This window comes from Octopus bimaculoides, chromosome 7 (assembly GCF_001194135.2).
Source record: "Octopus bimaculoides isolate UCB-OBI-ISO-001 chromosome 7, ASM119413v2, whole genome shotgun sequence".
NCBI classification, from domain to species: Eukaryota; Metazoa; Mollusca; class Cephalopoda; order Octopoda; family Octopodidae; genus Octopus; species Octopus bimaculoides.
Window position 1 is genome coordinate 48,231,370 of NC_068987.1, and position 12,068 is coordinate 48,243,437.

The 12,068-nt window shown below is 35.2% G+C and overlaps 1 protein-coding gene across 1 annotated transcript in view; it reads right to left on the reverse strand.

Annotated features, from left to right (window-relative positions):
• LOC106873835 (disks large homolog 5) overlaps positions 1-12,068 on the reverse strand; it is a 173,897-nt gene that overhangs the window by 31,854 nt on the left and 129,975 nt on the right. Inside the window, exons 11-14 of the mRNA XM_014921344.2 lie at positions 10,167-10,419; positions 9,294-9,501; positions 3,122-3,236; positions 1,407-1,569 (exon numbers count right to left, since the gene is read on the reverse strand). Of these exons, the coding sequence (XP_014776830.2) occupies positions 1,407-1,569; positions 3,122-3,236; positions 9,294-9,501; positions 10,167-10,419 (739 nt within the window). The remainder of the gene's footprint in view (positions 1-1,406; positions 1,570-3,121; positions 3,237-9,293; positions 9,502-10,166; positions 10,420-12,068) is intronic.

The window sequence follows — 12,068 nt, forward strand, 5'->3', positions numbered from 1 at the left end:
TAAATGGTCAATTTCGGGCATTTTCGACCATGAGGAATCCATTGTTGCGACTCCCAGATTGCTATCTTGTAAGTTGTGGACACTTAGTAAACCATTAGCATCTGGTTTACATCGAATTACTGTAACATAGGTTATCTCCCTTGTGTTTATGTAAAATCTCGTGCTTAATCCCCCCCCACCCCAAGATAATGCAAAAATTCACCCTTTAGGAAGCAAAAAAATCAAAAAATAATTGGCCGATTCCGGGAATTTTCAACCATGAGGAATCCATTGGTGCAACTCCCAGATTGCTATCTTGTAAGGTGTGGATTTCTATAGATGCAACACACACGCTCGCAAACTCAGATTTACCATATGTACTGATAATAATTAATTCCTTTGTATGCATATAATTATGTATATAAATGTATAGATATGTATTTATGCATATTTATGTATATGTAAAAGTGTGTATATATGTATGTATTTATATTTACAACTTAACCTTATGAACTTTCAACACTATGACGAAGCCCAGAGGCACACCCAAGTACCTTAATCTTATCTACCAAATACTTCAGTTCACTGAAGGGATGGAAGTAAAGTGGGGTACTATGACTTCTTGGCTGAAATAGCTGTAAGAGACTATTCTACTTTCTATGTCCTACGTTATATATTTTAATAATTACTGGTATTTTTATATATGTAAAGCATAATATGTTATACATGTATGTATACTGTAAAAATTGTTTGTTTGAAAAATAAATAAATAGACATAATATAACGTCTAAAAGTTGATGAATATCACCTCGTGATCCCCTCCATTTATTTATTGCTATATATATATGTGTGTGTGTGTGTGTGTATACACATACACACACACACACATACAGTGGGCTTCTTTCAGTTTCTATCTACCAAATCCACTCAAAAGGCTTTGGTCAGCCAGAATCTATAGAAGACACTTGCCTAAGGTGCCATGCAGTGGGACTGAACCTGCAACCATGCGGTTAGGAAGCAAGCTTCTTACTACACAGCCATGGCTGCGCATGCTTTTGTCTCTTTGTTTTTACATTGCATGATAGTTGTAAATGAGCATGTTAATTTTCTAAGCAGGCTGTTCTGTTGATCGGATCAACTGGAACCCTTGTCATTGTAATCGACAGAGTACCAGTTGTTTTTTGTGTTGAGGACCCCATGTGGAAGGTAGAGTTAGACACAAAGGCCCACACCAGAGAGAGTTATGATGATAATGATGAGAATTATACACAAGAGCAGTTATTTATAGAAATCAAACCTGTTTTTTAAAACATGGTCTTCAGTCAAAAAATAAAAGAGAGAAACTTAGTTTCACCCCTAAAAATTGACATAGACAGCTAATTTATTATTAACAGTACTGTTAATTTCAAATTGCAAAGGAAACTTACTTCAAGAAGTTGATCACCAACATACAAGTCATGTTCTACGGCTAAACTATTTTCACTTATAGATGAAACAAAAATGCCTCCAGATTTCAAGGCTTCGATTTTGAAGCCAACAGGTTCTGAAGACATTTCAATGCTCATACTTCGTGTATCACCTGGTTTAGGTCTGAAACAGAAATGCAAATTCTTTTTATGGTAGAACAAGGACAGCATAATAAAACTACGAAGAAAAGCTATAGCTTTTAACATTTCCATCGGATAAGAAAATTTTTCATAAAAATTTTCATCATATTTTCTGAAGACAATCTTATAATAATATTTTCTTAATCTACAGAATTTACCTACAGCTAATTGTTTTAAACTCCAAACCATGTTTTTTTTTTTTTAATATCTCCCAACAATGTATTTCCTTATTATTTGTTTATGTAAGTAATAAGAAACTGGAAACTATCATGATCTGTTTGTAAGTGTGTTTGTGTATGTGTGTGTGTGACACACATTTAAGTGTAAAATATCATACATACTCATACTTAATAAGCCTCTTTACTGAGCTGCCCCAGAAAAAGAATGAACTTATATAAACAAAAAAATATTTTGACATTTAAAATGAACAACTGAAAATAATTTTTATGAAACTGTACTTTATAGCTAACTGTGTTTAGAAATTTTGTACATAAACTTCTATTTTATATGTCAGCAATTTTTTGCTTGAAATTATTTCAATTACATTGGGTACAGGGATGGCTTCAGGTTCAGTTCAACTGCAAACTAACCAAAACCTTGTGAGTGGATTTGGTAGATGGAAACTGAAAGGACATTGCACGTGCATGTGTGTTCTGATATCAGGCCACTTGTGAAGTCTGTCATGAATGTTACTAGTAACATGGAATCCAGTACAACCTGTTGCATGGTCAGATCGTTGGCAACTAAACTAGCACCTCCACTAGGCTTGCCTTGTGAAAAGGGTTGCTAGGAACCCAGCAGGGCTAAAAACAAGACCTGTCAAAAGTATGAATGAACCTAGTGTAGGTTCAATAGCTATCTAGCAATAACATGGGCACTCAGAAGTTCTATGTTGGTGTCTGACATGCTGGAAGATCACTGGGAGTGAGGGTTTATTAAAGCTTGTCTCTAGAACTTGCTTTAAACCCAGGTGTTGTTTGCTCTGATAATTGGTCATTGAGTCCTCTGTGATAGTTGGCAATTGATGGCAAGACAGGCTCTATCCCAAAGCATATATGCATGTGACCGGGACCACATATGAACTTATATTTCCACTAAAACTCCAAGCAACTTGTTGGTTGGAGCTGGCACAATCAACCCCAGGTGAATGTCACCACAAGTAAGTAGTAGGTGTGTGTACATGCACATGCATGAGACTATTTTTGCATGTATTTCTCTATCTTGACATTACATAAAAGTTGTAAATGAGTGACACTGTCATATAAATGATGTCCCTTGCTTCCAATCTTCTGTGTAAACATGTCTAGCCATAAAATATCTGTATCAATGAATACTGCCAATACTACACAAGCATGGAAAAGCAGATGTTAAAACGATGATGATATGAAGTACTGAACAGGAATTACTCACATCCAAACAGCAAATACAAATATAAACAAATATTTAATGTTTGTGCCCAGGTTAACTAGCAAAGAAAAAAAGAAACATAATATATTATCCTTCCTTTGATGAGATGATTAAAAACATTTCCTTACTTTCTTCCTTGTTTCGAATGGACCCAAAAATTAGATAAAGGTGGCACTAGAGAAGGTGTGGAACTTCGTTCCAAAGGAAACATCACAGGTGACATTGGACTGCTGCGTTCTGATACTACAAGAATAATTTAACATAGAGTTAATTAGGCAATATTACATAATAAAATACTAAATTATCTAAACTCAATACAATTCACTAAGTAACCAATAATATTGTTAACCCTTGTGGTACTAACTCACCTGGAAATGATCTGGTTCTGATACAAACTTCCTGTTTTATAGATCTTAACTAAAACCTTCCATCAAAATTTCATGTGAATTTATATTTTGAACACAAACTTAATAATGAATTTCCTTTTTTTGTTTTTGCTGAAGTCTTTATTTTCAAGATTAATTGAAACAAAAGAAGTGTATTTAAGCAAGGGTTAAATCAAATATTAACAAATCTGATGTGTGATTAATGAATAATCAAAGGTAGAGATAGGGTGTGTATATGGGGGGGGGGGTTATAAAATATGGGAGATTCATCATGTAATATCATTTCCTATAACTAAGCAGCCGACAATGAAATCAGCATGGTGTCAATTCCCAATATGTATACAGGCATAGTTGTGTGGTTAAGAAGCTTGCTTCCCAACAATGTGGACTTGGGTTCAGATTTACAACGTAGCACCTTGGGCAAGTGTCTTCTATAGTCTCAGGCCAACCTAAGGCTTGTGAGTGGATCTGATATAGGGAAACTGAAAGAAGCCCATTGTGTATGGTGTGTGTGTGTGCATGTATATTGTTATATTTGGGGATGGTCATTTTTTTTTATGCCAATTAACCATATATACTATATACTTGCTCTTCACTTCAGCTTTATTATTATTATTATTATTATTTTAGTGTTCTTTGTCTGAAATCATTCATCAATACATCTTGTGACCTCTTCAGTGACTCTCCACCCTAAGTGTCTCTTCCTGTACTGTTTAGTTCATCTTTGTATATGTATGTGTGTATGTATGTATATATATGAATATGTGTGTATGTATGTATATATATGAATATGTGTGTATGTGTGTGTGTGTGTGTGTGTGTATTTTTATAAATATGTCATCATCATCATTCAACATCCATCTTCCAAGCTGGCGTGGTTTTTGTTGTGGCGAAAGTACAACACCCTCTGATAAGAAGAGACAGGACCACAACAGATTAATAGTAGCAGTCTGACGTAGTCAGCAGTTCGTAGTTTCGTTTTCTAAGTTCAAGTACAGTTTACAGTTTCAGTTAGTGTGTTGGAAATATCAATGATTGGTTCATAAAAGATTGTTGGTTCGTTACGTGTTTGTTACTGCCGCTGTTTCTATTTTGTATTCTTATAATGCTGTTACAAGGTATTCTTTATCTAACACCGACAATATCAACTATACTACGATATTGGAGGTGTAAGGATATAACATCTGTTGACAAGGATTTTTCAAAGCTTACATAGATTATTTGACCATTTGTGCCCGTGCTGGTGGCACGTAAAAAGTATCCACTACACTCTCAGAGTGGTTGGTGTTAGGAAGGGCATCCAGCTGCAGAAACATTGCCAGATTAGATTGCCAGCCCCAGTCAAAACGTCCAACCCATGCCAGCATGGAAAACGGACGTCAAGCGATGATGATGATGATGGAGAACCTATTAGCTGCAGTAATACAGCTTCAAGAGAAGCAACAGGAACAACTACAGGAGTTGCAGAAGCAAATATTACAACAACAACAGTTAATTGAATTACAGTTAAGGAAGTCTGAAAATTCAGTAATTTTGTTTCCACCAGATGGCGTGGCAAACTTGATTTCAGAATTCACTTATAATCTGGAGGAGGGTATTACATTTCCTGTGTACTGTAGAAGGTATGAAGAAACTTTTAACAAAGATTGCGAGTCATGGCTGGATGAGGAGAAAGTGAGGCTATTAATACGCATGATAGCTCCAGCTGAGCATGAATACTACTGTAACTTTATATTGCCCAAAAAGTTGAGTGAGATTAATTTCTAAGAAATTATTGAATTACTATCAAAGATCTTTTGTGACAAAAGTTTGTTATTTAACACTCAAATGGAGTGTTGGAGCTTAACAAAAAATGACGATGATGACTTTATTACATATGCTGGAGTAGTCAACCGTATGTGTGAAGACTTTAAACTTCAGGAACTCACTCAGAGTATGTTTAAATCCCTTATCTTCATACAAGGCCTTACGGCAACTGAAGATAGAGAAAATGTGGGCAAGGATTCTCTCAAAATGGAGCAAGCGAATCAAGACATAACTCTACAGACCATTGCAGAAGAATGTCAAACAATGGTAAAACTGAAGCACAACATGAAAAAAAGTCAAGATGTGTCAACCCAGAAAGTACAACCAAAAAAGAGTGCCAGGCCCCAATCTATGTTATAGATGTGGAGGCCTACACTTTAGAAAAGAGTGTCTGTTTAAAAACCAAAGATGCTATAGTTGTCAGAAACTTGGTCACAAGAGCTCACACTGCCGGACAAGATTACGAGAGTTGAATGCAAAAATTTCTAAGGTGCTTTCAGCAGAAAGTGATTACAACACATAAACAAGAAAATTTATTCACGTAAAAATAAATGAGGTAAATATTAAACCACAGTTGGATATAGGTAGTGATATTTCAACCATAAATGCAGATACATGGAGGAAAATCAGGAAACTGAGGTTATGTAAAACAGAGAAAATTGTGCATGGCATGATGGTGATAAATTACATTCCATAGGCAAAATGTGTACAGATGTCACATTCCAAAGATAAACATGAAGCAAAAATATTCATTGTGGAGAATACAATCAATCTGTTTGGTACAGATTGGTTGGAGTTATTTGACTTATGACACCTTCCCATAAGTATCTATGGCAAAAACATAAATGGTTATCTCGTTAAAAATAAATTGCCTGAGGAATTGAAGAGAAAATTGAAAAAGATGTTTCCTCAAGTACTACTGGAGGACTTAGGTCTATGTAAAAAGACTGAAGCCTGCTTTCAAGTAAATGAAAATGCTGTGCCTGTATTTAAATTTAACAGAAGAGTACCGTTTGTGGCAACTGAAATTGTAAATGAAGAATTGGACAGACTGGAAAAGAGTGGAATCATGAAAAAGGTGGATTACTCGAAGTGGGTTGTGCCCACAGTGTGCATTAAAAAAATATAAGATTAGGCTGTGTGCCAATTTCTCTACAGGATTAAACGGCTGCTTAAAGGCATGCTATCTCTACTCCTGACTCTAGAGGACATTTTTGCAAAATTAAATGGTAGAAAAATTTTCTTCCAATTGCATCTGTCTGACGCTTATTTACAGATTAAAGTAAATGACAATAAATACACATAGAAGATTGTACAGACATATCCGGTTACTTTTTGGATTAAAGGTTACACTGGCAATATTTCAGGAAATCATGGACACTGTCATCTGATTGTGAATTTGTAATCCCTTATTTGGATGATATATTGATTAAGAGTAATTCGCACGAACAGTATGTGGAGCATATAAAAGCCTTGTTCAAGAAAATTAAAGAGTATGGGGTTCACTTTGAGTGAAGAAAAATGTGAATTCTTTTTGTCTCAAATTAGGTACTTAGGGCAAATAATTGATAAAAATGGTAGACAGCCTGATGCAATAAAGAATATGCCTGCTCCAACAAATATACCAACATTACAAGCATTTCTTGGGCTGCCAAACTACTACCAAAACTACATTCCTAACATGCACAAATTAGGAGCTCCATTGAATGACTTATTAAAAAAGGAAGTAAAGTGAAATTGGTTAGTTAAACGCCGCAATGTGTGTGAAGAATTAAAAAAAATTTTAATAGCAGATTTGTCTCTAGTGCATTTGATCCTGAAATAGATGTTGTAGCATCTGGCGCTTCAGAATACAGAATAGGAGCAGTTTTGCTATACAAATGTAAAGATGGAATTATGAAACCAGTGAATCATGTTTTGTGCTCAATAACAACAGTAGAGAAAAAAATGCAAATAGAAAAAGAAGCCCTATTGATTATCTTTGTTGTAAAAAAATTTCACAGGTTTCTACATGGTAGAAGTTTTCTGTTACAAACAGATCATCAACCATTGCTATCAATTTATGGGTCAAAGAAAGGGTTACCTACCCATAAAGGGTTATGAACCGACTACAATGTTGGGGTATAATATTACTAAATTACAATTTCAAAATGCAATATATTCCATTGAAAAAATTGGTCATGTGGACTGTCTATCGAGACTAATTTTCCCAAAAATACAGAACCACTAGAAGATACTGTGATAGCTGCACTGCAGACAGAAAATGGAATAAAATGTATTATGACTAATGTTATCCAAGAACTGCCAGTGACTGCACAGGATATAAGAATGCAATCTGTAGGCAATGATTATATTACAAAAATGAAAGAAGCTTTAAAAAATAAGCAGAATATGAATACAAATTCGAGTAGTTTCTCAATATGCAATGATATTCTGATGTATGTGCAAAGAGCTGTGGGACCAACTACATTACAAAAACATGTATAGCAGTTCAACAGCGGACACCCAGGAATGTCGAGGATGAAAGCTCTGATGGAGAGCTACATCTATTGGCTGACTTTGAACCAGGATATCGAAAATTTGGTGAGAACTTGTTGAGGTTGCATGCTTGCGGCCAAAGCCCTGCCAGTAAAGTATCAATCGTGGCCGGAGACTGAGAACCCATGGTCTAGGTTACATATCCACTATGCCAGACTGGTGAACAGTGCTTACTATCAAATCATTGTAGACAACTGTACAAAGTAGCCAGAGGTACACAAATGCAATAAACCAACTGCTAAGACAACTATAAAGTTCCTCTATGAATTATTTACATGATATGGTGTTCCTGACATGTTAATTTCTGGTAAGGGAATGCAATTCTTGAGATAAAATGCATGTGATAAAGCATATTTTCACTCCACCCTATCACCCGAGGTCAAATGGGCAGGTAGAAAGATTTGTGGACATGTTCAAAAGAGTGTTAAGAAAAGCTAGAAATGAATTATGTAATGCTGAAGCACTAGATTAACCCCCAATCCAAGTACAAATTCAGGAAAGTCACCCACAGAGTTGATGTTCATGAGAAGAATAAAATCAATTTTGAAAAGTTATTGCCAGACAAAAAAAAAAAATGTAAAGGAAATACGAACTATTTCAAAGTAGGAGATAAAATGCATTTTAAAACCTACAGAAATGGTAAAGAAGGCTGGGAGGATGGCCTTGTAACCAAAAAAATAGGAAGTATGATGTATGAAATTAAAGGACCACACTGGGAACAAAGGAGACACATAAATCAAGTAAAGAAGAGACATACCAAAGAACAGAGAGAAATTCCTTTGGAAGTATTTTTTTATGTAGTCAATGTCCCAGCACCAAAAGTAATGGAGTCCCATAGAATGAACATGAGAAAAATGGAAGCAGACCGAACACCTTGAGATAAGGCCCAAGCGAAAAAGATACTAAAAAATAATAATAATAAATAAAATTTCTTTATTCCTTCAGAACTCAAAATCTCAAAAAAGGAAGATGCCGTGGCAAGAGTACAACACCTTCTGATGAGAATAGACAGGACCACTACATATAAATGGTAGCGGTCTGATGTAGTTGGCAATTCATAGTTTGGTTTTCGAAGTCCAGGTATAGTTTACAGTTCGAGTCAGTGTGTTGGAAATACTGATTGTTGGTTTGTTACATGTTTGTTACTGCCGCTGTTTCTATTTTGTATTCTGATAACACTGTTACAGTGTATTCTTTATCCAATGTTAACAATATCAAGCGTACTACGATATTGGAGACATAAGGATATAACAGTTTTATGTGTGTGTGCATGTATTTTTGAGTGGACCCCTGTCATGACATGATGGTTGTAAACAAGGATTACAGTCATACAAGCGATGTTATTCATTTCTAATCTTCTGTGAAAAACATGTCTGGCCATGGAAAATATTACCTTGCTTGGAAACAGGTGAGGGTTGGCAACAGGAAAAACATCTAACCATACAAAATAAACTCTGTCTGATTCATGGAACACATGGAAAAGTGGATCTTAAAACAATGTTGATGATGATGAAGATGATGTACTGCAGCAGAAATCTCAAAGAAACAGAGAAGTTTATGATTTCCTTACCAACTTCAAATGAACTTGTAGAAATTCGTCCCACAGAAGATTTCGTTACTACGCTGGTATTGGATGGAATACGTATTCGTTCATGACCATGTTTTGGAAATGTAGAGCATCCACTGAACTCCTGAATCTCACGAGAATGTAATGGATAGCGTTGAAGCCGATTGTATGGAAAGTCTTCATTGTGTGATGGAGTATTGTTATTGGTGCTCTGAAAGATCAGGAAAAAGAAAAAAACGTTAAAATAATGAAAAAACAAAAACGTATACCATAATCAAACTTTCTTTTTATCTCATCACTGCACCATCCTTCAACCATTTTATATACATTTGCTAGTGACATTTAAACCCTGGGTATGTCTTGAAGACAGTGTAGTCTTGTAAATGAGACCACTGTCCAGTTTGTGTTTTTGTAACATTGACGTATACTAACAACTATTACAGCCTTTCTGCACTCTTTCTCCCTCACTTTGACCAAGTAGATAAAACAATTAGCATCAACTACACTTATATACACACACATCTATACATGTAAACATTTCATGTGTGCTACAGATATTAATATGGGTTACATGGCTTTTACAGATTCTGCAGTTTAAATAGCAATCTTTAAACAGGTTAAAGCAAACTTTGCTTTGTTGCTACCTACCCAACAAAGCTTACTACATACCTAGATAATGGTTTACTACAGAGATAACAGGCCTCAAGACCTATACAGAAGAGTAAAAGGAAGTGATAATATTTATACCTTTTTTTGTTCAAAATCAAAATTCACAATTAGCACAATGGACTCTGTTCATTTGCAGCTTATAATCTTCCTGAAGAAATCAAAATATTGACTGACATAGTTACTAGATTTATGAAGAAATCAACTTACAGGTTGTGATGATGTGGGTGACATACTAGAACGGAAGTCTATACTGCGCAAATGGTAGGGTGTACGGTCAGCTTCCATCTCAGGAATTGAAGTATTGATATAAGATTGAGAGCTATGCCGAGGAGACACCGAATGAGTGTTGGATCCAAGAGTTGAAGAACTTGTGTTTACTGGTCCATTGCTTGAATGACTGGGTACTTGGTAGATTGAACTTTGGTTTGGTTGTCGAAGTAATGTGGTCTGACCAGCAACACTAAAAAATAATGAGATCCAGAAAGGCTTATGTAAATGATTAAAAAAAACAATTAATATTTGATTTACAGATACAAAGTATTTGGAATTTTTATTATGTTGTACTTGATAAGATAAAGGCAGGGAAGGAATAACACCAACTGATGCCAAGGCAAAATCTGTCATCACTGATATAGAAAAAGTGATTGAAAAATTAGTGATGTTGCATTTAGCTGATTGGTTGAATAAAATTTCTTTATGTGCAACAGAAGCAATATTAGTTTAAAATAGCAGTCTGTGTTATCACACCTAAAGGAGATATATCATGGAAAGTCAAGTAAGGGAAGTATGAATGCAAAAAGAAGATTAAGAAAGTTCTTGAAAGATGAACAGGCTAAAATATCTTGTCCAAGTTCAGGGTGGAGATGATGGGTGGAAAAGACTGTAAAAGGTCTGGTGGGTCCCTTAAGGCACAAGGGATTCAGTTTACAGTAAAACATAGATTAGAGAAGGTGATACGTGATAGGCTTATGTAACAGGCTTTTGGTTGGGTTCAATCTGACAATCTAGCAACAGAGACATATGCATCATTCCAAATATGAAGGTAACAGGCTTTCATTTCTGTTGTTGTTCAAAACAATATTTGTTAGAGTGAAGAAATAGACTTACCATGAAATATAAATGGAAACTGAGACCAAGCAAGTGTATAGTTTGGGAAGTGTTATATTGTTAAATATTGCTCAAACTCTTATTTATGACAGATGGATAGATTAATAGGTAACTTTTAAAAATGTGAGTAAATACATCATTTTACATCCCTGTAAAATGAACAAAACACTGGAGAATCAACTTAAAATTGAAACTTGAAGTACCCACATTTCCTCTTTTTAAAATTTGTTCATCTTAAGAAGTACTTTCAATATACAAGTTTCTAAGAATAAGTTTGTGTTAATCATTGAGTAAAATAAGCTGATGTGCAAGGCACCAAAGGCATTATTTTTATATTTTTCTTTCAAATAGCTTAATTAAAGAAGAACGGGTCAATGAATCCCTTATTAGGATCTGCAAAATTGGTAAAATTATCCTCAGATACAAGACTTGGCCCTGAGCACAACAGAGTGAACTTCACTAAATATACTCAAGAAACCATATCGTAATGACTGGGTGACTAAGTCTAATTCAAGAATAGGAACAGTGTCCCAAATGGACAGTCATGCAGTTTCTATCCACCAAGCTTCACTCACAAGGGTTTGATTGACCTGATGTTAGTGTATAAGACAATTGTGCTAGGTGATATGCATTGTTATTGAACCCAAAATCATGTAGCTGCAAAGTAAACTTCTTAATTTCATGACTATGTTTGTGTCCATTGGGAGGGAAAGTGGGAATAGATAATAGTATAATCAATTTAGGCATCAATGTTGCTGGATTTGACAGAAGGGAGTCTTCGCTTTCAACAACATATTCTTGTGTTTGCTGAGAATAGAGAAAATTGTGAAAGTAGGAAATTTAGAAATATTTCTGTCTGACTCTCAGCTGCATGGTTTTGGGTTCAGTCCCACTGCATGCCACCTTGGCCAAATGTTTTCTACTATAGTCCTAGCTGGCCACTTGTGAGTGAATTCGCTAGACAGAAACTGAAAGTTGTCTGTCATATATAGATCGGAAGAG